Source organism: Erinaceus europaeus, chromosome 14 (assembly GCF_950295315.1).
Source record: "Erinaceus europaeus chromosome 14, mEriEur2.1, whole genome shotgun sequence".
NCBI classification, from domain to species: Eukaryota; Metazoa; Chordata; class Mammalia; order Eulipotyphla; family Erinaceidae; genus Erinaceus; species Erinaceus europaeus.
Window position 1 is genome coordinate 24,015,844 of NC_080175.1, and position 25,964 is coordinate 24,041,807.

Consider the following 25,964-nt stretch of genomic DNA (forward strand, 5'->3'; position numbering starts at 1 on the left):
CCCTTTTATGTCCTACTTCCTCACTCTTTTTGGATTCCTTGGATCACTTTCATAGCATTGTTTCCTTGAGTCTAATTCTGGTGATAAACAGAGAGGAACAATAGCTCCTACTAAAATCCCACCTCATTGTATAATAAAAATCTTGGGGCTGGTAAGTCTCTTGCTCCTTATGATGGCAATCTTGGTCCCAAAGCACAAATGGAATGATTTACTTTATATCGTCCTTCCTTGATCAGTCCTGAACTACTTGATTGTTATATTTTTTCTATTAGGTCAAGTTGTAAGGGAGCTGGTCAGAATGTCTTCACACATTATTGTTGAACAAATACTCTTGACCAGGAAACTATGAATTGGTGCCTACTTAGTTGTGGTTTTAACCAAAAGAAAATACAATTGATTCAGTAGTTCAAATGCTGGTCTGCAACCAAAATCCTTGCCCTATATAACACCTTTATCCAAAGTGACATATAGAAAGGCTAGAACATCAGTTGATACAACCTTCAAACCCCTTGTTTTATAGTCTTGGTGCCTCTGAATCAAATATTTGTGTTAAATACTTCTCAAAGTAGTTTTAAATTTTAATTACATTCTCTACCAAAGCAAAGATCAAAATCTCTACAAAGCTTCTCCTTTTATTTTTTTTATGATATTTATTAGCATGCCTCTTTGTAATAGATTTCATACCTCAGGCCTAAAAAGAAATCCCACACAGAAATCTTTCTGAAAAAAAATTTAAATACTTGAGTTTGTCCTCTTTCATTTTATGCAATGACATGTCAATGAGAAATAATTAAAGTAGGTTCTTATTAACAAGAATTGACTGCACTTAAAAATTTCTTAAATATAAAACTTCAAGTGCACCAATGTCTATAATAGATAAAATTGAGATCCAAAATTTCATCCATATGGAATGTCTAGATGTGGCACATATTAAATCAATTAGTGTGGAAGCAACAAAAGATCTGCTTCATGCAGTGGGTCAGCCTAATTGAATAGATATAATTATAGTCTGTTAATATCCATGTGGGCCAAGTAGAACATCATCATTCTTATATATGTACACAACTATAATATTTCTGAATTTTTTCCACCCTGCAGTCTTAGCACTGATTCCCAAAATATCTGTGATCCAAGGGATTTGAAAGAGTCCTCCAAAATGTTCCAGTGTATAAATTTTGTGAGTTGTTCAACTGTGGACCCAAGGAGCAGCTTCAGTTAGGACTGCACATTGGATGATCTGTTGAGGGGAAATCCACCCCCAGTAAAACGAGGGCCAGATGGTTTGGCCATTGAGAAAGTATTATCCATGGTTATTCTGTCCTTGTTTCTGCAAAAGAGTTGATGAAAATTACTTTCCTTAATATGTCTATTTATATAGAGAGATGTATATATACATATATGTATAATTATTTTTATTATCTTTATTTATTTATTGGGTAGAGATGGCCAGAATTGAGAGGGGTGAGGAAGATAGAGAGGGAGAGAGACAGAGAGATACCTGCAGCCCTGCTTCATCACTTGCAAAGCTTTACCCTGGTAGGTGGGGACTGGGGTTTCCTTAATATCTTTTCCTCTTCCTAGTTTGATGTTCTCTAAGTTACGAGGGTGAACTAATCACTGAAAACTGCTTTGACTAAAGTTTCCAATTTTAGACAAATGCTGCTTAAATCTAATTGGATGTTCGCTGATAACACACAGAATTGAGGAAAGATACAATTAATGCGTCCTCCTAATGTTGATCTAAACAGGGACAGAAGACCTCATTATAATCCAAACAGTATGAATGAGGCTTCTGATTATAGTCAGATATCTGTTTCATAAAATACTTGTCGAGTTCCAAAGATCAATCAGAAGGATCTTTTTCCTGGCACAACTATAATGACTAATTCATCATTTATCAACTTTCACATTCTAAAAGTTCTAATGGAAACTTATAAATATTTATTGCAAACAAGGCATCTTCATCAAAGTTGGACATTTGTTAAATGCAACTTTCTTATCACTTTATACAAGCAGCAGTTATTATTAGAAATAATTTAAGATATAAGAAAACTGAGAAAGATAAATAAGATAGTACTTTTGGCAATAAACCAAGGATGTTCTACCCTAAATTGTACAACATAGTGGCAATGAAAATCTCTTTTTAATACACACATACTCAAGTTTCCTGTTGAAGTAACTCCAATTTACATAAGTTATATATTGTGCAATAGGGTAATGGAAAATCTTAGGAATCCCTTTTCTTTCTTTCTTTCCTTCCTTCTTTCTTTCTTTCTTTCTCTCTCTCTTCTTCTTATTTATTTATTTTGCCACTAGGGTTATCATAGGGGCACTGTACAACTCTCCCTATTCCAGCAGTCTTTTTCCTCCTTTTTGATATAGGGTGAATAATAGAGAGGAGAGATATCTGCAGTACTGCCCCATGGTTAGTGAAGCTACCCTGCTAAAAGTGAGTGAAAAGGTGTGTGTGTGTGTGTGTGTGTGTGTGTGTGTGTGTGTGTGTGTGTGTGTGTGTGTGTGTGTCTGTGTCTGTGTGTGTGTTGGAGGCTGTGGGGGGAGGGGGGACTTGAATGTAATCCATTTCTTTTGCTTCCAGGGTTATGGATGGGGCTCACTATGAATCCACTGCTCCTGTGGCCATTTTAATTTTGTTGATTTTTTTTTTGATAGGACAGAGAGAAATTGAGAGGGGAAGGGAAGATAGGGAGAGAAAAATACAGACACCTGCAGACCTGCCTCACCGCTTGTGAAGAGACCCCCTTGCAGGTGGGGAGCCAAGGGCTTGAACCAGGATCCTTGCATGGATCCTTATATTTCATCTATGTGCCCTTAACCTGGTGCACCACCTTCCCACTGGAATCCCTTTTCAAAAGCAAAACTTTAGCAAACTGTCAAGATTAAAACCACCCAGTGTTAACAAGTAGGAATGAGCCAGTTTTAGAGGAATAAATTCTGTCTCTGGGGGGGGGAAACTGTAGTCTCTGGATCAGCCCCAGTGTCTCAGGTTAGGGGGTTGGGGTCAGGCGGGTGGGGTGATGGTCAAGATCAGAATGTGATAATAGGAGTATCCAAGGGGGAAAAAAGAAGATAGGATGAACTGACACGAATTGCTATTTTATCAAGATCATATGTGGGGAGAATTTCTCAGAGGTTTTTATTCTAAATTATTCCATTTGGAAAGTACCTATAGAGGACTGGCTAATCAATCCAGCTGTCTCTTAGCAGAACTGAATTCCTTATTATGTTTTGAAAAAAAAAAAAGAAAAAGAAAGAAAGAAAAAGGAAAGAAAAAGGAAGGGAAGGGAAGGGGAAGGGGAAGGGGAAGGGGAAGGGGAAGGGAAGGGAAGGGAAGGGGGAAGGGGAAGGGGAAGGGGAAGGGAAGGGAAGGGAAGGGAAGGGAAGGGAAGGGAAGGGAAGGGAAGGGAAGGGAAGGGAAGGGAAGGGAAGGGAAGGGAAGGGAAAGGAAGGAAAGGAAAGGAAAGGGAAGGGCAGGAAAGCATCCTTCAGAAATAGGACAAAAGCTTTAGCCAGGAGTGGAGCCACCAAAGAGGATTCCTTCAAGGGTTCTGGCAACCCCTCCACCTCCTGACTGTTGTTAGACTCAGGCTGCACTCCTCCTCCCTCTGGCCTCTCTTGCCTTAAATGACCCAAGTTTTCTTCTCTGAGGGAACTTAGGCTTAATGCTTCTGGCTTGGTCTAAGCTGACTAATGGGAATAATGTCTCCTTTATGTTATTGGTTTGATGTATTTATAGACCATTATAATCATTCCCTTCAGCCTTCTTCTTTCCAGTCTAAGCCATCTCAGCACTTTTGTTTTTGCCTCTGCGTATTTTCCTTCAGCACCTTCATTTCCCCCCACTTTCTCTATGGTCTTACTTCACAGTCTACCTTCAATTTATGAACCCACACTAAATTGGACCACCAGTGAAACCCTAATCAGGTCAGAGCAGCTATGAATAAAGAGCACTTAAAGACAAGAAGTGCACCTGTAAAAGCAAAGATTCTAGTGTGTAGTGCACTGGAACTCTGCACTATCATGGGAAAGCTCTATATCTGAGCTGCCCAATGCAGAGTCCACTAGTTACATTAAGCACCTGGAATGTGATGAGTGCAACTGAGCAATGAATGCTTTAGTTTGATTTCATTATAACTCACTTAAACTTTAACTGTAAGCTGTATAAGGCTGGAGAAGCACAGTTTTAGTAGATGGACCACTGGGAAGGGTGACCCCTCTGTTAGCTAAGACACTTGTATTAGCCTAGAAAACAGGGCTGAGGAGAAAGTCAGTAAGATTATACATAGCAGAGTAGAACAAACCCCAAGGCCAAGGCAAGGAATTTTTAAAAATATTATTATTTTTTTTTATTTGATAGAGACAGCCAGAAATAAAGAGGGATGGGGGAGATAGAGAGGGAGAGAGACATAGAGATACCTACAGCATTGCTTCACCACTTGCAGACTTTCCCCCTGTGCCACCACATGGCCCCTAAGGCAAGACAGAGAATTTTAACCTGCTCTAGAAAGATAACTCATTAGCCAAGATATATGTTTGTAAGTGTGTAAACTAGACCACTGGTCTCCAAAATGGGATGAAAGACCTTCAGGAAAAGGGCAAGATAATGCATTGGGAAAGAAAGACTAGTAGGAAGAAAATATTAGAGACTTTCTTAAAAAATACTTTATGCAGGGAGTTGGCAGATGTGCAGCAGGTTAAGCACACGTGGTACAAAGTGCAGGGACCAGCATGAGGATCCCAGTTCAAGCCCTCAGCTCCCCACCTACAGAGAAGTCACTTCACAGGTGGTGAAGCAGGTCTGCAGGTGTCTTTCTCTCCCCCTCTCTGTGTTCCCCTCCTCTCTCCATTTCTCTCTGTCCTATCCAACGACGACATCAGTAACAACAACAATAACTACAACAACAAAACAATAACGGCAACAAAAGGGAATAAATAAATAAATATTTTTTAAATACTTTATTCAGGGTGGGGGTAGATAGCATAATAGTTATGCAAGCAGACTCTCATGACTGAGCTTCAAAGTCCCAGGTTCAATCCCCTGCACCAACATAAGCCAGAGCTGAGCATAAATATATAATATTTTATATTATATGTATTTTTGCTCTGGTAAAAATATATAATGATAGTAATAATAAAATAAATTTTGAAGCAACACTTTATTCATTTATCAGACTGAGACAGAAAAACTGAAATAGAAGGGGGAGACAGGGAAAGAAGAGAGGCACCTGCTGAACTGCTTCACCACTCGTGAAGGCTCCCTTTACAGGTGGGGACCAGGGGCTTGAACCCAGGACCCTATGCATGATAATGCAAACTCAGCTAGGTGTGCCTCCACTCAGTGCCCTGAGTGGAGAGATTCTATTTATGCTTTTATCTTTAAAATCCAATTCTAGCCTTGCTAATAGTTACTCAGACAAAGTAACAATAGCACTTGTATACAATCAATAAAGTAAAATATTTGAAGGTAAAGAGTTATCTAAGATGAATTTTTTATTTAAAAGCTATATGCACATATTAGTAGGTCTACGAGTTCACATATGTTTTACTGGTAAACAAAACACTTGAAGGCTACCTAGCTAGAAAGAAACCTGCCTGCCATGGAAACCATGTCGACATTTTTGAAGCACAACTTCAGTATCCTAAAACCTTGGTATCCTTAAAACAACAACAACAACAAAAAACAACCCTGTAGTTCTGCGGTTCCAGTGTTTCTTGGATTGACATCACGAATGTCAACAGTTCTCAAACCTCGATGTGTATGAAAATCACCTGAAGGGAAATTTTTGAGTCCCGTCCAGGTCTGACTGAATGCAAGAATCTGGACATGAAGCCTGAGGACCTGCATGCTTAATCAGTCTCACCAGTCACTCAAAATCAGACAGTTGCTAAACCAACACATTCAGACGCACTCATCTAAGTAAGACATAAATTTTATTTTATTAAACCGAGGAAATGGCGTCTAAAGGGGGGGGTTCCTTATTTACAAGAAGGATAGGTTTTTACTGGCAAAAGGATTTGCATCCAGTGATTTTTAAATAGCTGTTTGCCACTAATAATTCATAGTGGAGATTCATTCAAACCATCTTTCCCTGAAATGTCCATGTGGGTGAATTACCAAATGTGACTTTTCAACAATGTGAGTTGGAGTTAACTAAAATATTTTCCGTTAGGTTAAATCAAGACTCAGATTTCCAGTTCATTTTGGGCTTCTCTCTCTCACCATGGAACTAAGCAAATGAAGAAAATAAAATCCAAGAAACCAATCACCCTTCAATGTGCAGACATCCTGAAACCACAAATGTCAACCAAATATCTACATCATCATCTCCTAGAAGAATAAGGGCTAACCTTGACACCTCACAACAGATACAAGACAGAGACAGTGCAGAGATAGTTAGAAATTATTTGGGAACTGCTCAAACTACAGCGGTAGGGTTGCATGCATCATGAGAAAAGAAGTTACATCAAGCTCAGATCTATTAGTAAAATCACCTGTTTTAAATGTGAATATGCTTCAGCCTGAGACTGACTAGGAACCTCATTAGCAAACATGGTTTATGGCAGAATTGTCTCCAAACTATGATAACAGTGGAGGGGGGAGGGGGAAATTACGCTATGTTCCCTGGGCTTCGCATTATGCTTATTAGTGAGCAGGTGTAAACAAATCCTTATTAGGGCCCTAAGAAGGGGACTCTGTATGGGATGAGATATCCCCACCCCATCTTTCTCTGCTATGAACCCAGAAAGTACTCTAGTTCAGCCTGTGATTTACTCCCCACCCCCCCCTGGAATCTGAGGCTGTGGCTATCCACCTAGTATTTCCTTATCAGCAAATGCTACGCTCAGTGAAATTAGAAGGACATTTGATTAAATTTTTTTTTTTTACCTCTGAAGATGTTCTTTGCGTTTCTGAGTGAGGTATTTCTTCTTTAAATTCAACAGTTCATTGGTAAGTTTTTCAATTTCATACTTATATTCTTGGGTCTGTGATTCATACATATTCAGTTCTGAAGACAAAACCTAACAGCAAATAAAGCAGCATTAACAGAATATACATGCAGAGACAGCATCCTTTTATGAAAAAAATCTCTTTTAATCTTTTGCCTTTTGCCAGTTACCTCAGTACAAAGCCATACTTTCACCTGTCCAAGGGGAAAATTTTATTTCAGGGTTGAAGGCTTCTAATTCAGTGACAAATATAAATGAAAAGACAACTATCAGGCAACATTCAACCAGGATTACTCATAAATGATATAATTGTTTCAAGGAAAATGGTTAGCAGAGACAGCAAAGCTCCTAGTCAGTGTAAAAAAAAAAATGCTTTTAAGGCCTTTTAAACAGGCATCACTAAAGAATGTGACTCATTTGAGGATAATAGCATATATATATTCTAAAATCTTCCTGCCACCACCACCAAGTAAGCATTCAGTTTATGTGTTTTCCTAGGCTGCTGTTCAGCTTAATGTCTATCACCTTTTTGTTGTGTGCTTTGGGCCCCTTCACAGGTCCTGCATTTATCTCAGCACTGGGACACTTGCCTCTAACAGCAGGGAGCTGTGGCTTGTGCAGAGGAGAATCAGATGCATCTGAGGGTGTAAGTGTGAAGCCTGATCATCTGCTTCTTTCATTACTGAGTCCAGTGCATAAGGTTGCTGTTGTGGGGGAGAGGGGACAGGACAGGAGTGGAGGAGGAAAGAGAATGAGACACTAGTCTTCTGAAGAGAATGGATAAGGCATTCCACAAAAGCCAAGGGGAGAGAAGGAAGGCTGTTGTTCTAAGGGGTAGACAGTAAACTCAGTCTGGTTTCTTTTTGTTTGATATCTAAATCATGTGCAAAAGGGACATGTTTCCTTGGTGTTTGTTTTCGCCACTTGGATAATTGCTGGAGCTTGGTACCAGTACAAAAAATCCACCACCCACTACCAGTGGTCTTTTTTTAATTTTAATTTTAATATTTTATTTTGACTTGTTAGGACAGAGGGAAATTGAGAGGGAAAAGGGAGACAAAGAAAGAAATGAAGACAGACACCTGCAGGCCTGCTTCACCACTTAGGAAGTTTCCTCCCCTTGCAGGTAGGGACTGGGGACTTGAACCCAGTGCCATCAAACATGTGTGCCATCGCCTGTTCCCTCCTTGTCTTTTAAGTGTCTGCCCAATTTTTTACATTTTTCCTCTAACTTCTGTGAAAATGATTCTGACTTCACTATCCTGAGCTAAGAAAACTGATTCTCATGTTAACAGACTCTTAGAAATAAAGACCCTGCTTCCAAACAATAAATGTGGAATTTCCTAAAAATGAGTTCCAGACAATGAAGACAAAGCGTTAGTCTACCACCCACCCATGTCTGAACCTCTTCCACAGAGTCACATTTCATTCAAAACCAAGATCTAGATTTCCTGAGATAAAAGGTTAAGGTAACAAAGTCTCCTACAAACCATTTAATGCAATTTAATACTGAGGGTGATTTTATCTCACAGTAGTATAATTCAAACACATACTTTTCTCATTAGACCCACCCCTAAGAATCAAAGAAGCTTTGGGGCCAGGTAGTAGTGCACCTGGTTAAGTGTACATAGTAGGAAGTACAAGGACCTGTGCAAGGATTAAGCCCTCAGCTCTCCATCTCTAGGGGGCTTCACAAGCAGTGAAGCAGGTCTGCAGGTATTTATCTTTCCATATCTCCATATCTATCTATCTATCTATCTATCTATCTATCTATCTATCTATCTATCTATCTTTCCCTCCCTTCTGAATTTCTCCCTTTAAAAACATTAAAAAAAAAAAAAAAAGGACTGTGGACTAGTAGTGAAGGCACCGAGCCCCAGTGATAACACTGGAAACAAACAAACAAACAAACAATGTGGGGGGTGGAGGGTGGTAGCATAGCAGGTTAAGTGCACATGGCACAAAGTGCAAAGACCAGAGTAAGGATCCCAGTTCGAGATCCCGGTTTGAGCCCCCAACTCCCCACCTGCAGCAGGGTCGCTTTACAAATGGTGAAGAGTTCTGTAGGTGTCTATCTTTCTCTCCCCCTCTCTGTCTTCCCCTCCTCTCTCAATTTCTCTCTGCAACAAAAGACAGCAATAACAACAACAATAATAATAACAAAATAACAATGATAAACAACAAAGGCAACAAAAGGGGAAAAATGGCCTCCAGGAGCAGTGAGTTCATAGTACAGGCACCGAGCCCCAGCAACATCCTTAGAGGCAAAACAAATAGTTTAAAAACAAACGAAGAGGGATGGAAAATAAATCAGAAGATTGTGTCCATTCAAAGCTCAAACTGTATCTTGGGATACACATGGGGTGTGAATACAGAGTGACAAGCTGAAAGTTAATGTTCAAGTTAGACTTCTGTTTCATCTGTATTTCTTTTTTTGTCACCAAGATTATTTCAGGGCTCTGTACCTGTATGATTCCACCATACCCAGTGAACTCTTTTTTTTTTTTCTTTACAGAGAGAGAGAAAAGAAGGGAGAAAAGAAGGGACACCACAACACTGCTCCACTAGTCATGAAGTCTCCCTTTGTGTTATACTCCTGTGCGGTGTCCTCATACATGGTCAAGTGTGGTCTCTACTGAGTGAGCTATTCCAGGTCCATCCTCTGCCTTTTCCTGTAGCAGGACATGAATGTACAGCATGATATTTGTGAAAGGGTTAGTATTTAGTAGTAGCATGGTATCTATTTATTCTACCCCAGCAGAGAGGTAATAACTGCCATCATTAGTGCTCAGGTAAGTGCTAGAATTCAACTGGCATATTCAGCAAACTCTGTGCATGTGAATATGTAAGACTTCCCTGTCACACTAAGACTATCGAAATGCTCATTTAGGAAGTGAAGTTAAAAAAATATACAGGGTATATAGCTTTAAAGAAAACATTAATAAGCATCATGTAGGAATATAGCATTTAATCTCCCCAACTGCAGATCCTTTGTCCCTAGAAGGAAATGTTTGCAGGCAGAGTAATTCCTGCATGATTTTATTTCCCTTTGCTGGTTCCTTATTTGATAGATGGTTTTGGAGAGACATAGCCTGAATTTTGTGTATCTTTATTTCAGCTGGAATAGGAAACCAAAACCCTGCCTTGGTACAGTGGATAGCTTCCATGGGCTGCAGCAATAGAACATTTCCCTGCTCCTAGGCTGGGGAGACAGCATAATGGCTTTGCAAAAGACTTTCAGAGACTGAAAGGTGGCACACCCAGTAGACTGCATATGTTACAATGTATAATGACTTGGGTTCAAGCCCCAGCCCCCACCTGAAGAGGGGAAGCTTCACAAGTTGTGAAACAGTACTAAAGGTGTCTCTCTCCCTCTCTCAGCTGTCTCCCCACTCCCTCTCAATTTCTGTCTCCAAAATAAATAAAAATATTTAAAAAAAAGACTTTCAAACCTGAGACTCCAACATCCCTGTTTCAATCCCCAGCACTAACATAACCCAGAGATAAGCAGTCGTTCTGAGCAGTTTTTTCTTTGTGTCTTCCTCTCTGTATCTCTCCCTCAATAAATTAAATGTCAAAAAAGAAAAAAAAATCTCCTGCTCTTCCCCACCATTCAAGTCCTATAAGTCTCCTTGAGTTCATCTGTACAAACCCTGCCTCACGAAAATTTCCATTGCATTGCTACCACTTGGCCTTCAACTCTTTCCTCGCTTCTTTGGCTCTCCTAAACAGCTGACCTCTAAGGAGGATGGCATTTGGGAGACCGTTCAGCCGGCAGTAGGCTTGTCCAGTGTGTGTGCCAGAGCACGGTGGTCCTCAGACCAGGGGAGGACAGAGGTGGCCACTTACTTTCAGCTGCTTGGTCTTCTCCCGCAGTGTGTGTCGGTAGATCTGCAGCTGCTCTGCAGCCTCGGGGCCAGGCTGCCGGGCCAGGATGTGCTTTAGTTCCACATACAGTTTCTCCTTCTCCTGCGGGAAGTGTAAACACAGGTGAAGACAAACAGCCCCATCAAGACAATAAAGAGGGCCTCTAACAGCATGGTCAGGAGGATTTGGGGGCCATACTAAGTGGCTTCACAGTTCCTCACTGATTATATGTACCTAGAGTGCACCACTGTGTGTCAAGCTAACCCCAGTCAAGAGCTCAGGATTTGCCCAGCGTTTCTATACAAATAATAAGACAAAGGAGGAAGAGAAAGCCCCTCCCCCCTTAAAATGAGGGTCATATGTTACCAAGGACTGTGTTGTGAGGGGTGGGTGAGGGAGTGTATATGGCCAATTAAGGAAGGGAATGATTAAGCCCAGTTACTGGAGCTGGGGGAGGTTTGACCAAAAAACCTTTGTCTGAATTGACCATTGCAGGGGGGGGGGGGGTTATTGGGGGGGGGGAAGTACAGTGATAGGACAGGGGAGAGGGAAAGGGAGAGCAAGGACAAAAGGCTAGGTTTACAGCTGGGCAGCTGGGACCACGCCCCCAAGCTAACTGGGAAACAAGCATGAGCCATACCTGGTTGTGTCCTTAGAGGAAGAGCTCTAACAGAAAACAGAATAAAAAAACTACTTGGGGCACCAGGACCAACAGAAAATAATGAGAACTGGGCATAAGGCAACTAAGATGGAAATCAAGTGCTGAGGCAGGGAGGTCAGAAGAGAAGGTGGTAGAAGTGGGGAACAGGAAACTACTACTACAGTCTCTCTGACACACTTGGGTTTTGAATTTGATATGGTGTGTCTGAGCCCCTGTGTAATATCTACAAGGAGGAGGTGGAAATGTAGCCCCCAAGCTGAGACCTGAGGAGCAAGTTGGAGCTAAAGGTGACCCATGGCTAGAAACATGAGAATGAATTCACCAGCCAGAAAAGGTCAGAGGGTGACAGATCTTTGGGAGAATGTCATATAAGGAATGAGTAAGGGAGGGAAAACTAGAATAAGAAAGTGAGGAGGAGTAAATGTCCACCAAACTAAGAAAGCACAAGTATTTATAGAAGGGGAAATGGGTTGTATGATCAGGGATATCAAATGGGGGTGAAGAGGGACTCAAATGGGGGACAGAAAAGGAACTCTAAATGACCTTAGGGTAAACTATGAAGATGGCATCACTAACCTTAATTGGAAAGGGGTACAGTAACATCTAAGGAACAAAAGTGTGAACAAAGCAGGAGGAGGAAGTAAAGAAAACACATTTTTAAGAAATAGACCATAGGAAGAGAAGTAATATGAAAGTGCTTTCAGGGGCAAAGTAAAAAAGAAAAATCTAGGGAAACTAAAATATGCAAATTTATAGAACTAAAATGAAGACTTCCTAGCAAACCAAATTAAGTCATAATTCCATAAGTTAATTAACCTATAAATAATATAGAATTCCCATGTGTACCTTTGAGTTTAATTGCTTGTAATATGTTTTCAGATCCCTGAATGAAAGACATTACATACAAGCCAAGATTTATTTTGAAGACATATCAGTGCTAGATGCATATTTCCCTAACCTGCAATGACTTGAACAAACATCAACAAAATCTAGTGTGTCTACTCAGTTGTTTCAATATGTATATCCTTTTAAAAAAGTTTTTTTTAACTATCTTTATTTATTAGGTAGATACAGCCAGAAATCAAGAGAGACCGAGAGATACCTGTAGCACTGCTTCATCACTCGCAAAGCTTTCCCTCTGCTGGTAGGGACTGGGGGCTCAAACCAGGATCCTTGCACATTATAGCATGTACACTCAGCCAGGTGTACCACCACCAGCCAGCCCCTGTATTTATATCCTTAAGGCAATCATAATAAAAGGAAATACAAGTAAAAGTTCCTTCATTAAATGAACTATCCAGTCAAATAGAAAGCAATTTCTTCCAATTGCTAAGTGTTCTTAACCCACTGTGCACGTGGCACGCAGTGAAAGGACTGGAGTCAGGATCCTGGTTCAAGTCCCATCCTCCCCAACTGCAGGGGAGTAACTTCACAGGCGGTGTGACAGGTCTGCAGGTGTCCATCTTTCTCTCCTAATCTCTGTTTTCCTCTCCTATCAACTCTCTGTCCTATCCAACAACAACAGCAATTGTAACAATAACAATAACAACAAGAGCAACAAAATGGAGAAAATGGCCTCCAGGAGCAGTGTATTCATAGTGCAGGCAATGAGCTACAATGGTAACCCTGGAGGCAGAAATAAAAAAAGAAAGTATTATCATCAAATAACGTTTTTACTAGAGAACATAGTCATTAAAAATTAAAAAGTAAGCAACCAGAAGGACTGAAATCACTAAAATCAATAAACAACATTGAAAATAAGGGAACCAAGAGTCGGGATATAGCTCAGCGGGTTAAGCGCAGGTAGCACAAAGCACAAGGACCAGCATAAGGATCCCGGTTCGAGCCCCCGGCTCCCCACCTGCAGGGGCGTTGCTTCACAGGCAGTGAAGCAGGTCTGCAGGTGTCTATCTTTCTCTCCCCCTCTCTGTCTCCCCCTCCTCTCTCCATTTCTCTCTGTCCTATCCAATAACGACGACATCAATAACTACAATAATAAAAAACAAGGGCAACAAAAAAGAATAAATAAATAAATATTAAAAAAAATAAGGGAATCATACAAAAAATCAATGAACGCTTGCTCCGGCAGCACATATACTAAAATTGGAACGATACAGAGAAGATTAGCATGGCCCTTGCGGAAGGATGACACGCACATTTGTAAAGTGTTCCATAATTTTGTGCATATTGGTTTTATTAAAATAAAAAAATTGAACTGCAAAAAACAATATTTCAATGAAGCCAAATGTTGGTTCTTTGAAATATTAAACAAAACTGACAAACCCTTAGCCAGACTCACTAAAATAAAGGGAAAGTTCGAGCCCCCGGCTCCCCACCTGCAGGGGAGTTGCTTCACAGCCGGTGAAGCAGGTCTACAGGTGTCTATCTTTCTCTCCCCCTCTCTGTCTTACCCTCCTCTCTCCATTCCTCTCTGTCCTATCCAACAATGACATCAATAACAACAATAATAACTATAACAATAAAACAACAAGGGCAACAATAAATAAATAAATATAAAAATATAAAATAAAAATAAAAGGAGAAGACTCAAATAAATATAGTTTTAAATGAGAAAGAAGATGTCACAACAGACACCACAGAAATCCAAAAAATTATGTGAAGCTTCTACGTACAATTATGTGTCACCAAGCCAGAGAATCTGGAAGAATTCCTAGAAATATATACCCTTCCAAAACTGAACCAGGAAGAACTATAGAACCTAAATGGACCAGTCACAGACAAAGGAAAACTACAGACCAATATCTCTGATGAACATAGATGCTAAAATATTAAACAAGATCCTAGCCAACCAGATACAACAGTATATTAAAAAGATTGTTTATCACGACTAAGTAGGATTTATTCCAGGAATGCAAGGCTGGTTCAATATACATAAGTCAATTAATGTCATTCATTACATCAATAAAAACTGGGTTGAAACATACAGAAGAATGAAATTGAACCACCTTATCTCACCAGAAACAAAAATCAACTCCAAATGAATCAAGGACCTGGATGTTAGACCAGAAACTATAAAATACTTAGAGGAAAATATTGGTGGAACACTTTCCCACCTAAACCTCAAGGGCATCTTTGATGATACAAACCGAATTGCAAGGAAGACTAAAGCAGAAACAAACCAATAGGACTACATCAAATTGAGAAGCTTCTGCACAGCCAAAGGAACCATCACACAAACACAGACCCCCTCACAGAATGGGAAGATCTACACATACCATATATCAGACAAGAGGCTAATAACCAAAATATATAAAGAGTTCACCAACTTAGCAGCAACAACAACAACAAAAATGACCCTATCCGAAAATGGGCAGAGAACAGATTATTCACTACAGAAGATATCCTAAAGGCCAACAAACATATGAAGAATTACTCCAGGTCACTGATAGAGAAATGCAAATAAAGACAACAATGAGATACAACCTCACTCTGTGAGAATGTAATACAACAAATGACAGTAGCAACAAATGCTGGAGAGGTTGTAGGGACAAAGGAACCCTCCTACACTGCTGGTGGGAATGTAAATTGGTCCAACCTCTGTGGAGAGCAGTCTGGAGAACCCTCACAAGTTAGAAATGGACCCTCCATATGACCCATTAATTTCTCTCCTAGGGATATATCCTAAGAACTCCGTTACAGCCAGTCAAAAAGATATGTGTATACCTATGTTCATAGCAGCACAATATGTAATAGCTAAAACCTGGAAGCAAAGCAGGTGCCCAACAACAGATGAATGGCTAAGAAAGCTGCAGAATATATACACAATGGAATACTATGCAACTATTAAGAATAATGAACCCATGTTCTCTGACCCATCTTGGATGGAGCTAGAAGAAATTACATTAAGTGATATAAGTCAGATCAAATCAATGGGGTTTACAGTTAACAGTATTTATATACTTTCCCCATATTTTTGGAGCTACTCTCTTCCCTGATCCAGCTTTCTAGCCCTTTTTCCAACTATGACACTATCTATTCAGACAATAACTTGGTTCCACTTACATATTAGATGTCAGGCTCAGGCAGTAGCTAGTAATGTCATGGACCACTTGAAATATTCCTAAAATAGACCTACTAGCTTTTTCCAAAATGGAGACCCCGATCTTCATCTGCAATATTCTTGCCTTTAGGTTCATGATTAGTCAACAATTTTTTCTGCTTTATATCTTAACTCTTTTTCAGCCACCAGGTTCCAGATACTACCATGATGCCAACTGAAATTCCCTGGACAGAGGACTTCACCAATGTATCCTGGAGCCCTGCCTCCCCAGCCCCTGCCCCATTAGGGAAAAAGAGAGACAGGCTGGGAGTATGGATCAACTGTCAATGCTCATGTCCAGTGGGGAAACAATTACAGAAGGTAGATTTCCCACCTTCTGAACCCCATAATGACCCTGGGTCCATACTCCCAGAGGGATAAAGAATAGAAAAGGTATCAAGGAAGGAGACTGGATATGGAGTTCTGGTGGTGGGAATTGTGTGGAATTGCACCTCTCTTATCCAATGGTCTTGTCGATATTTTTATTTTATAAATAAAAATTAATAAAAGAAAGTTCATTAACTGGTCATTGTTGTTGCCACTTTTTAAATTTGTCCTGTCTGAATGTTGGAAAGTCTAATATGCTTTGACTTTTGAAAGAATGTATGCAACTTAAAAATTACTTGGATAAAATAAGTTTCTGGAGAAACACCTCTTGCAATAATAATCCCCCCTCTAAGAAATAATTCCACTAGTGACAATGAAATCCAAAAGCCTTCACCAAAGGAGAAAGCTTGAGGAAATAGAATTAGGAAGTGTTGATTTTCCTTTGTGGTGCAACACCTTTTCATCACACTCTACAATATAACTTTTCCAGCAAATGGATATAGCAAGAGATGAGAAAGATATTATGAGGTGAGTTTATTTCTATAGCTACTTAAAACCTGCTCTATTGGAAAAATAACATGTCTGACAAGGCTTCAAGTTTCAGTTTTTAGAGAGTAATAAACATGAGAAGCAGCTTATGAAACTGTTTTGTCCATTTCTTTTTGCAACTGGCTCTATATCTGAGTGTGGCAGATTTGAAAAGAACCCTACAGTGCTGAAGATGAAGCAATCTGATTCAGGACACAAAAACATCTTAAGCTAAAAGAGCTACCTTATTATAAGAACTTTCCAATGTTTCACAGATGTAATTCTTTTCAACTGTTCCCGGTATGGAGGGAGAAAAGAGACAAAGAAAAGAAGGGCTGAAAGAAGGAAATACTGGTACCTCACTTGTAGGTGAGAATCCCATTGGCACTAAGAACAGATAGTGTCTCAAGCCCCGGACAAGTCAAGCTTTGGCCATAGGGCTAGGCGGTGGAACACCCAGTTGAGCACACACACTGCCGTGTACAAGGATCCGGTAGTGATGCAGTGCTATAGTTGTCTTCCTCTCTCCCTTCTTAGTTCTGTCTGCTCTATCAAATAAAAGTAAGAGAAGGGGCCAGGTGGTGGCACACCTAGTTAAGCACTTATATTATAGCGTACAAGGACCCATGTTCAAGTCCCTGGTCCCCACCTGCAGAAAAAAAGCTTCACAAGTCGTGGATCAGGTCTCTTCCTCTCTATCTCCTCCTCCCCCTATCAATTTCTGTCTAAAAATGGGGGGGGGGGAGTAGCTACTGTGGATTCGTAGTGCAAGTACCCACTGAACCCCGCAATAACTCTGGTGGTAATAAAATGCAAATAAAAAAATCTAACCATAGAATACCTGAAAAGCATTTTTCCCATGCAATGACTCCATTGAAGCATAACATGAAGTCATGGCACAGCACTGAAAAAAAAAAAAAAAAAAAGGTTGGATCAAACTAAGCTACCTAATCCTAAAGAAGAATGAAGTCAGAGGAGAAGTATCATTGAAAGCTGGGTTAAAAGGTGTTAGAAGTGAGACCTCCCACTCAGGCACTCTTCTGTTCACTTGTCCCAGCTGAATGAGACCTACCCATGTTGCTAGGACCCACAATCTGCACAATGCAGAGTGAATATGTTGTGGTTCATCCTGTCTTCTATCATTTCTAGGATTTTCTTTCAAGGCTCTAAAATGAACTCAGATAGATTTATTATGAAGGATAACTGAGCAACTGAACAGTGAGGTCCCACAATGTGTGAAGGAAAAAGAAACTGACTGAATTGCCATTAAGACTGTTGGAGTACTCAAAGCCAAAAAGTTCTGAGTTAAATAACCCAGGACAAGTGATGCATGCATGTGAGTGGTGAGTGGAAAGAATACCAAATGAAACTTCAGGCACTAAAACAGCGGAAGTCTTAAGAGCAGAGGGTAAGGGAATAGGACTTTGAGTTTGCAATGCACTGCCAGGCTTCAATGTGCATGAATTTGGTCTGTGTGTACAAGAGAAGATCTAAATGATAAAGCCAAAGTGAAAGCTGATCAACATTAACGCTCAAGTCATGTGTATCATGCAGATTTGTATTTTGAGAGAACGTGTGAGTAATTTAGATAAATATGGAGTGTTTGATGGATTGAAGGTTTTAAGTACGATTGTTTTTCAATTTATTTCTCTCCTAACCCTCTACAAGGGCCAACCAAGCTCTTCAAACATTGTGCAATGGTGTGTATAATAACCCCATTCAGAGACAAAGCGTGCTTTTCTATTATAAAGAGAATCTATCTTATGCAACAGACTCATTAGCTGTCCGATGTATATTGTCTCCATAAGCCAGCAGTGGCAGAACCAGCTGCCTTGTGATACATATCCTGTCCTTCTTCATTAAGACACGTTCATTTCCTTTTAAAACCAAGTCAATCAATTTGTCATTGGGTTAGAGGCACCATATGTCAATGAGACATCATAAGAAAATCATAAATAGTTTATTATTTTCCTACCAAGAAAAGATTGCATCTTTATGTTGGCATTTCTTTATTCAGAGTTTGTTTATAAGGCACATCAATATTGTTTGTATCATGCCTCGCTCTTTAAATTATTTTGCACACAGCTATACTAGAGAAAACAGCCAGAGTATCAACACCAAGAACCTAGCTTTCCCTTTGACTGAGACAGTTTGTGAGTATTAACTATACCGTGTCCTTTTCCTAGACACTCCTATTCTCTTGGAGGGACAAATTGTCAGACACAGTTGTGGACTGTTCTGCTGCAAGAGCTACTGACATGCTAGGTAACAGCATGGTTCAGTGCCAACATTGGCTGATTATAGTGGTGAGAAATTAATTACAGTATTAGCTTCCTATAATGCTGTCATTACCCAGTGACAGCTTGCAACTCCATAATGGAAACTCCAGATATGGAATCATTCAGACTTCAAGTATTTGTATTTTACCTGACAATAAATTAAAAGTCTATGTTCTGAGCACTCTATGCAAATAAGAGTCAGTGCTATTCTGGGCATAGTTCTGAGGAAGAAATTGAGTTGCTCACAGAACTCCTTTCCCCAACACATTACAATATTACATTCTCTGTCAGTTTATATTCCCTGCCTTTTGCTTTGCATCTTCTGCTGAAAACAGAAGGTAGTTCGCATTCAGTGTGCACATTAACATCTCTTCTTCCTCAGCTCACCTACTTGGGCAATAACTAAGAGGAACTAATTTATTCCTTCTTAATCTGAATCTGTGTTTGACTAATGCCACTGCACTGGTTATGTTCACCCTGGATTCATCAGTTTGCTTGGGTGAGTGTTAGAAATAATTGTTTCATTTCATGAACTAGCTAACTCATGTGAAACAGGCAGTTTTCCCCAATACAAAGACACCTGTTTATCTATACACACCAGGGTTAAAGTTCTCCACTCAAAAGTTTGGATCCTGGTAATATACTCAAAAGAAAGAGACACCATCTTGTCTTCACTCTAGCTCATCCGATGAGTTCAAAACAATGTCAATTCTTAAAAAAAAAAAAAAACCCACAACCACTACTTCTGAGAGAGCCTACTTCACAAAAAAATATATAGAAAATCTCTTTTTCAATATGTCAGCAGTTGCGCCTATAGCCATACCACCCTGAACATGCCCGATCTCGTCAAATGTCAAGAGTTACCATTTGTGTTACTTCAGCATTTAATTTTTATGAATTCATTTCTCTCCAGTTGAGTCCATTCTTTGTTCTTTATAGTCAGAACCACAATGGATCTCTCAATATAAGCTGAGTACCTAATGGTGTACACTGCTCATCCTAAAGACGCAATAATTTTGTTGCTTACAATTATATACTCACCAATCAATGCTAGTCACATTTTGGTAGTGCATATCAATATAGATTATAAGTATATGCATAAATGCATGCATATGTGTGTATAAAAACAGAGTTTTTACTTGAGTTACACCATTGAATTAAACTAACTCCTTCAAATTAATACAATTTGAATAATTCACACTAGTAAACAGATTTTGTAAGTTTCACTACTTAGAGCTTAAGATGTTGTCTAGATTTTACACAGTTCAGGATATCACTTAATGTACAGCCTTGATTTCCTAACTAAATGTTTATAATAGTTTCAAATTCTTTTTTAACTCATAAAAGTTGCAAATGAATTCAAATTAAGATTCTGAGAATCCTACTTGTATGTGCATGAATATATTGATACATAAAAGTATGAAAATGTAGCTATAATTCTTAAACTACTATTCTCATCCAAATACTACCCTGACTTTTTAAACTACCAACTCAAACACACATATTCTAATAGCACACAAAATTCTTTTCTATGATTAGAAAATGCAACACATTTTTCTGTCTTTACTTGGTTTCAGTCCTCTTACCATCCTCCCACCCTCATCTATAATTTTGAACAAAAGTCCAACATCAAGCTCAAAATGTTTTTTCAGTTCTGAATTTATTTTTTTTTAATCTTTTTCCTTTATTTCACTATTGGGGGGTTTAGTGATTCACAGTACAGTTGTTGACACATAGGTACAAGCTCTCATTTCCCTTCAACAGGTGTCTGCAAAACACTTTCATCCCCAAATTAGGTCCTTTTCCATCATAAATGCACCAGGACCCCAAAGGCAACTCCAAACCACTGACTAATTTGTCTAGAAATGTCTTTTGCCATTAGTAGGAAAATAAATTAGAAACTCTGTAAACACATTACATTTCTATCCAGCTTTAGGAAAGAAAAAATGGCTGATACCTTGGGGATTTCTTGTTTGTTAGTTTTATAACAAAAATGTCAGCTCAACTGAACTCTGTTTCTAACTTGTTTATGATGTCATGAAGTGGAAAAGCCCCCCAGAGAGCATGGGAGATGTCGAATCACACAGTTGAGTTCCTTATGAGCAGGGAACTGCTTGGTTACACAGTCGTTCTTGGCTTTGGATGTAGATGATTAAGTGTTTCATGAGGTATATGAGAAATTTGCATCCACTAACCTTCACAAGTTTTGTAACAAGAGGGGTAAATGTTTCTGATGTTTTCTGATATAAGCAATACAAACTTTATTGAGGGATCTTCCCACAAAGAGACTTTAGCTCCAAATAAAAATAAATATTTGCAAAATCCTGTACATACATAATAACTATATAGATTAACCTGAACTTTATGACTACCATAATTTGCTCACTTCACCTCTGCAGTACTAGTGACTTGAAGTATGTAATCATTTGCACATATTCAATAATAATAGAGTTGTCGTTTCTTCATGTTTAGAAAATTTCAAGTAAACCCATTTGCCATCTAGTACTTTCACTATGCCTATGATTGTGCTAGCTTTACATAAAGATAAATAATGTCCAAACCTTCAAGGGAGTTACTATTCAGTTGAGGAAAAATAAACAACTAAATCATGAAAGAAGAGAGAATAATGCCAGGTCCCCAAAGAGGTTCTGAGAAAAGTGTGCACTGTGTAGGCAGATTTCAAAATAGAGATGATGCCATTTGTTGAGCAGTAGAAAAAGAAATGTTTCAAATGGACCTTGGCGGGAATGGACAAAGCAGCAATAAAATTTATATTCATTGATCTTGCTCATAGGTGGAAATTAAGCAGCAAGGATAGTAAGGGAGAAACATAAAGTGAAACTTATACTGAGTTTGGCACATTACACCAAAGCAAAGAACTCTAAAGGAGAGTTAGGGATGGGGTGGGATAGAGGACGCACGAGGGTCCTGGGGCATGATGATGAAAGAGTATCATTGGGGAAGAGAGTGTCTTCAGACACCTATCATGGGGAAATGCCTGTGTGCCAACTACTATGGTGCAAACCATCAATCCATCAATAAAATGGGGAAAAATATTAATAGAGGATGGCTCTGTAATAAAAAAATTATATCCATGAGTTAGAGAAGGGTGTCACTACAAGAGGTACAATATTATTACATAATTTCTTTTAAAGTCAATCCACTAAAAATGATCAGTTTTATAATAAGCAATAAGGAAAACATTCTTGAATGTTTTTTCCTGAAAATTATTAAAGCTCACAAAAATGAGCATATTGTGCCTCATATTTTACATTTACATTTTAATTATAATAATGTGTAAGCATACAATATATAGAAAAGCAAATACATAATAAATTTAAATGGTTAGGGTTGGTATACATAGTATTATAATACACTTTAACTTCCTCCATATATTTGATTTCTATGGTACAGCTTTTACTCTTTTACTAGGTAACAATCACATAAATGAATATATGTAGCATATGTAACTATAAAATGTAATAATGAGATGAATGCTACTGATGAATAAGTCACCCAACTTACGAAGTAGATGATTATCATTTATTGGAAGTTGTCTGTACTGCTTTCTCCATTCTACACCTGTGACCACAAAACCACCACCATCAGGCAGGGGAAGTACACTCTAAATCTTGTTATTACAGTCTCTTGATCTTTTATATAGTTATATCTCTGTAACTTTGCTTTTCTTTGAACTTCATAAAAATATATACATAGGCACAGTTTTCTGTGACTTCCATACTTTTTCTCATCCATCAGGATTATCCCTGGGGCTTGGTGCCTACATAACAACTCTACCTCTCCTGAAAACCCTTTATTTTCCCTTTTTTTCTTTTATAGAAGGTATGTGAGGTGGAAGACAGAAGGATAGACACCAGCAGCACTGCTCCTCCACTTGTTAAGCTTCCCCGTACAGGTGGAAATGGTGGCTTAAACCCAGGTTCTTCTGGCTTGTTTGTTTGTTTATTACCAGAGCATTTCTCAGCTCTGGCTTATGGTGGTATGGGGGACTGAACCTGGGACCTCAGAGCCTCAGGCATGAGAATTTGTTTGCATAGCCATTATGCTATTTATCCCTGTCCAGAACCCAGGGGTACTGTATGGTAATGGGCCACTCTCTGGCCCTTGATATATTTGTTTAATTCAAAATAATGGTTCTAAGATTTATTATTGTCAGCATGCATTTCTGTTCATATGGCTTATTTGACATTCTTGAGGGTGAAAATTCCATAATTTACTTGTCAGCAAGAATTTGAGTTATTTCTAAAGGTTTGACTTTATGAACAACGATATGGTGAAAATTTGTATGCAAGTTCTCTAATTAAAAGAGCAAGTTCTACGTATTCTCAGGATATAGACATAGGAGTAGAATTGTTGCATCTTTAAGATAGATTCATAATATACTATAATACACAGTAAGATAGTTTATATAAGAAAATATTGATGTAAGATTAATTTACATAAGATAATACTGTAAATAATGTAAAATTATTTTCCAGTGATGCTGAGAGGGTAATCTTAGTGAACAGTAGTCATACTAGTAACAAGATCATTAGTGAATATTTCTATATTATGACAACATTCACTTCCCTGCCCATCTTTATATTTTTTCCCTATCATATATTTCCAAGCAGATAGTCAACCACATCGTGCCCAGGCCATGATCTAATGGAATTACGATGGGGTATTTTGTTTTATCATGATAATTGGTAGCAATTTGTAACACCGAAATAAGTAACAAAGAGACTTCCTAATTTTTGCTATTCTAGAAGTAGTAAAACCACTATTTCAATATGGTCATATATCTCATTTTCTCTGCTTGTAAAATATAGCTGGGTATTTTTTTCAAGTTTATCCAGCATTTGTGTTGTCTCTCCCAAGAAAATGCCTGGTTTTTAAAAAAATTTTATATTATAGAATTACATGTCAACAGGGTTGACCTTTACACTGTCTGAACTGGAAGACGCTTTGAAGAGGGTTAAACCAGGAACAGCTGCTGGCTATGATAACATCACCCCAGAACTCATTCTTAACTTGGGCCCCGCGGCAAAGAAGTGGCTCACTTCATTCCTGTCCCACATCTTGGAATCTCAATCTATGCCCAAAATTTGGCGTCGTGCGAAGATAATAGCAGTTTTGAAACCAAAGAAAGACCCAACACTGGCCGCCAGCTATAGACCAATTTCTCTCCTCTCCGTGTGTTACAAACTCCTTGAGAGGCTGCTTCTGTCACGTATTTCTCCTCTTACAGAGAAATTCCTATCACCCGCCCAAGCTGGTTTCCGCCCAGGAAGATCTACCTGCGAAGAAGCCCTGGCCCTCTCAACTTACATTGAAAATGGATTCCAGAAGAATTTAAAGACGGGTGCTGTCTTTGTTGATCTCACAGCAGCCTATGACACGGTCTGGCACCGTGGTCTCCTAGTCAAGATCTCAAGATGCCTGCCTCCATGGGTGGCCAACACTATATCGTTTCTTCTCCAAAACAGAAGATTCCGGGTGCATCTGGGTGACAAGTCTAGCAGATGGAGACTTGTCTCAAGTGGCCTCCCCCAGGGCTCTGTTCTGGCTCCTACGCTATTTAATATTTACATCAATGACCTCCCAGAAACTTCTTCAAGGAAGTTCATCTACACCGATGACATCTGCTGTGCAACTCAGGCATCCAAGTTCGACATCCTCGAGGAAACACTCACGAAGGACATGTCTCTGATATCTGATTACTGTAAAAAATGGCGACTAATCCCTAGCACTGCAAAAACGGTATCATCAGTTTTCCATCTACACCATGCCTAGGCCTCGCGTGAGCTTAATGTGCAGCTTGGCAATACAAGAATCTGGCATGAAGCCCAGCCAGTCTATCTCGGCATTACTCTCGATCGCACTCTGTCATTTCACGAACATCTCATAAAAACTGCAGCAAAGGTGGGCGCAAGGAATAACATCATTGCAAGACTGACCAGCTCCTCATGGGGCGTGAGCGCTTCCACACTACGATCATCATCTCTGGCATTATGCTATTCCACTGCAGAATACTGTGCCCAGTATGGTTCCGTAGCCCCCATGTCCACTTGGTCAATTGTCCATTTGGTCAATTCCAAATTATATTCCTCCATGAGGATCATTTCTGGAACCATCCGTTCCACCCCGGTTCCATGGCTGCCAGTTCTTAGCAACATCGCCCCGCCAGATATTCGTCAGGATGCGGCATCATCTAAGTTCATTTCCCACGTCTACGCTCGACCCGACCTGTCAATATACACAGATATCTTCACCCACCCTGTCCAACGCTTGACGTCTCGTCACCCAATCTGGTCCCCTACGCCTACACTGAACTTCTCTGTTCCAGTCTCTTGGAAACAGAGTTGGCAGTCAGCTGAGGTAAAGAACAAACACCTCATCACAGACCCCTGCAAGTGTCAACCTGGCTTTGACCTAGCACGTTATGATTGGGCCCTCCTCAATCGCTATCGAACAGGCCATGGCCGGTGCGCCGCTATGTTCCATCGCTGGGGAGCCAGTGACAACCCGAACTGCCCCTGCGGCTACAGACAGACTATGACCCACATAGTCAACGACTGCCACCTCTCCAGATTCAAAGGAGGTCTTGAAACTTTACATCAGGCTCAACCTGACGCTGTTGACTGGCTACGGAAGAAGGGCAAACACTAGAAGAAGAAGGGGTTTGAATCTACACCTTTCCTACCACCATTGTTCTGAATCCCCAGCCTCCCCACTGCAATCCACTACAGTTCCCCTAAGGTTGTAGACATGGGCCAACCATCATCTCTACAACTATCTGTCCACATTTATACATAGTTGCTCCCCTTTTTGTTTCTGATTCAATCCTCTCTTCCCCTCCAACCCGCTCATGACAACATAACTACCTCCATATGTCCCTCTCCTGAAAATGCCTGTTTATATGTATTGCTTTTTCTACTTTTCAATCAAGTTGTCCTTTTCCTATTTATTGATTTGTAATTCCTTATATATTTGGAACAGACAAAGCTATAAAACTTATACTTCATTTTTATGATTTCTTTGAGGAGTGGCTATCCTTAGTTTCAGTGCACTAAAATTTATCTATAATTTCTTTAATGGTTAATGTTTTTTGTATCTTAACTATTCTAACTAATTATTTTTAAAGACCTCTTTAGCAGAAATAGCCAAAAGCTCCATTAATTTCTCCCAAACCCCCTCTTAATCCTCTGATATTTAAAACATTGTGTTACCTGTACTCACATTTGTTCAAGTTTCTCTTTAATTATCAGATGCT

At 39.5% G+C, this 25,964-nt stretch overlaps 1 protein-coding gene and 1 non-coding gene across 2 annotated transcripts in view; one reads left to right on the plus strand and one right to left on the minus strand.

Annotated features, from left to right (window-relative positions):
• Positions 1 to 657: 657 nt before the first annotated feature.
• The window catches only part of CFAP58 (cilia and flagella associated protein 58), a 139,355-nt gene continuing 114,048 nt past the window's right edge, over positions 658 to 25,964 (minus strand). The window contains exons 16-18 of the mRNA XM_060170954.1: positions 10,816 to 10,935; positions 6,905 to 7,038; positions 658 to 1,327 (exon numbers count right to left, since the gene is read on the minus strand). Coding sequence (XP_060026937.1) covers positions 1,216 to 1,327; positions 6,905 to 7,038; positions 10,816 to 10,935 — 366 coding nt within the window. The 3' untranslated portion in view covers positions 658 to 1,215. The remainder of the gene's footprint in view (positions 1,328 to 6,904; positions 7,039 to 10,815; positions 10,936 to 25,964) is intronic.
• LOC132532883 (U6 spliceosomal RNA) lies at positions 13,572 to 13,674 on the plus strand. Its single transcript, XR_009544806.1, has one exon. It is a non-coding gene; the product is annotated as a U6 spliceosomal RNA (small nuclear RNA).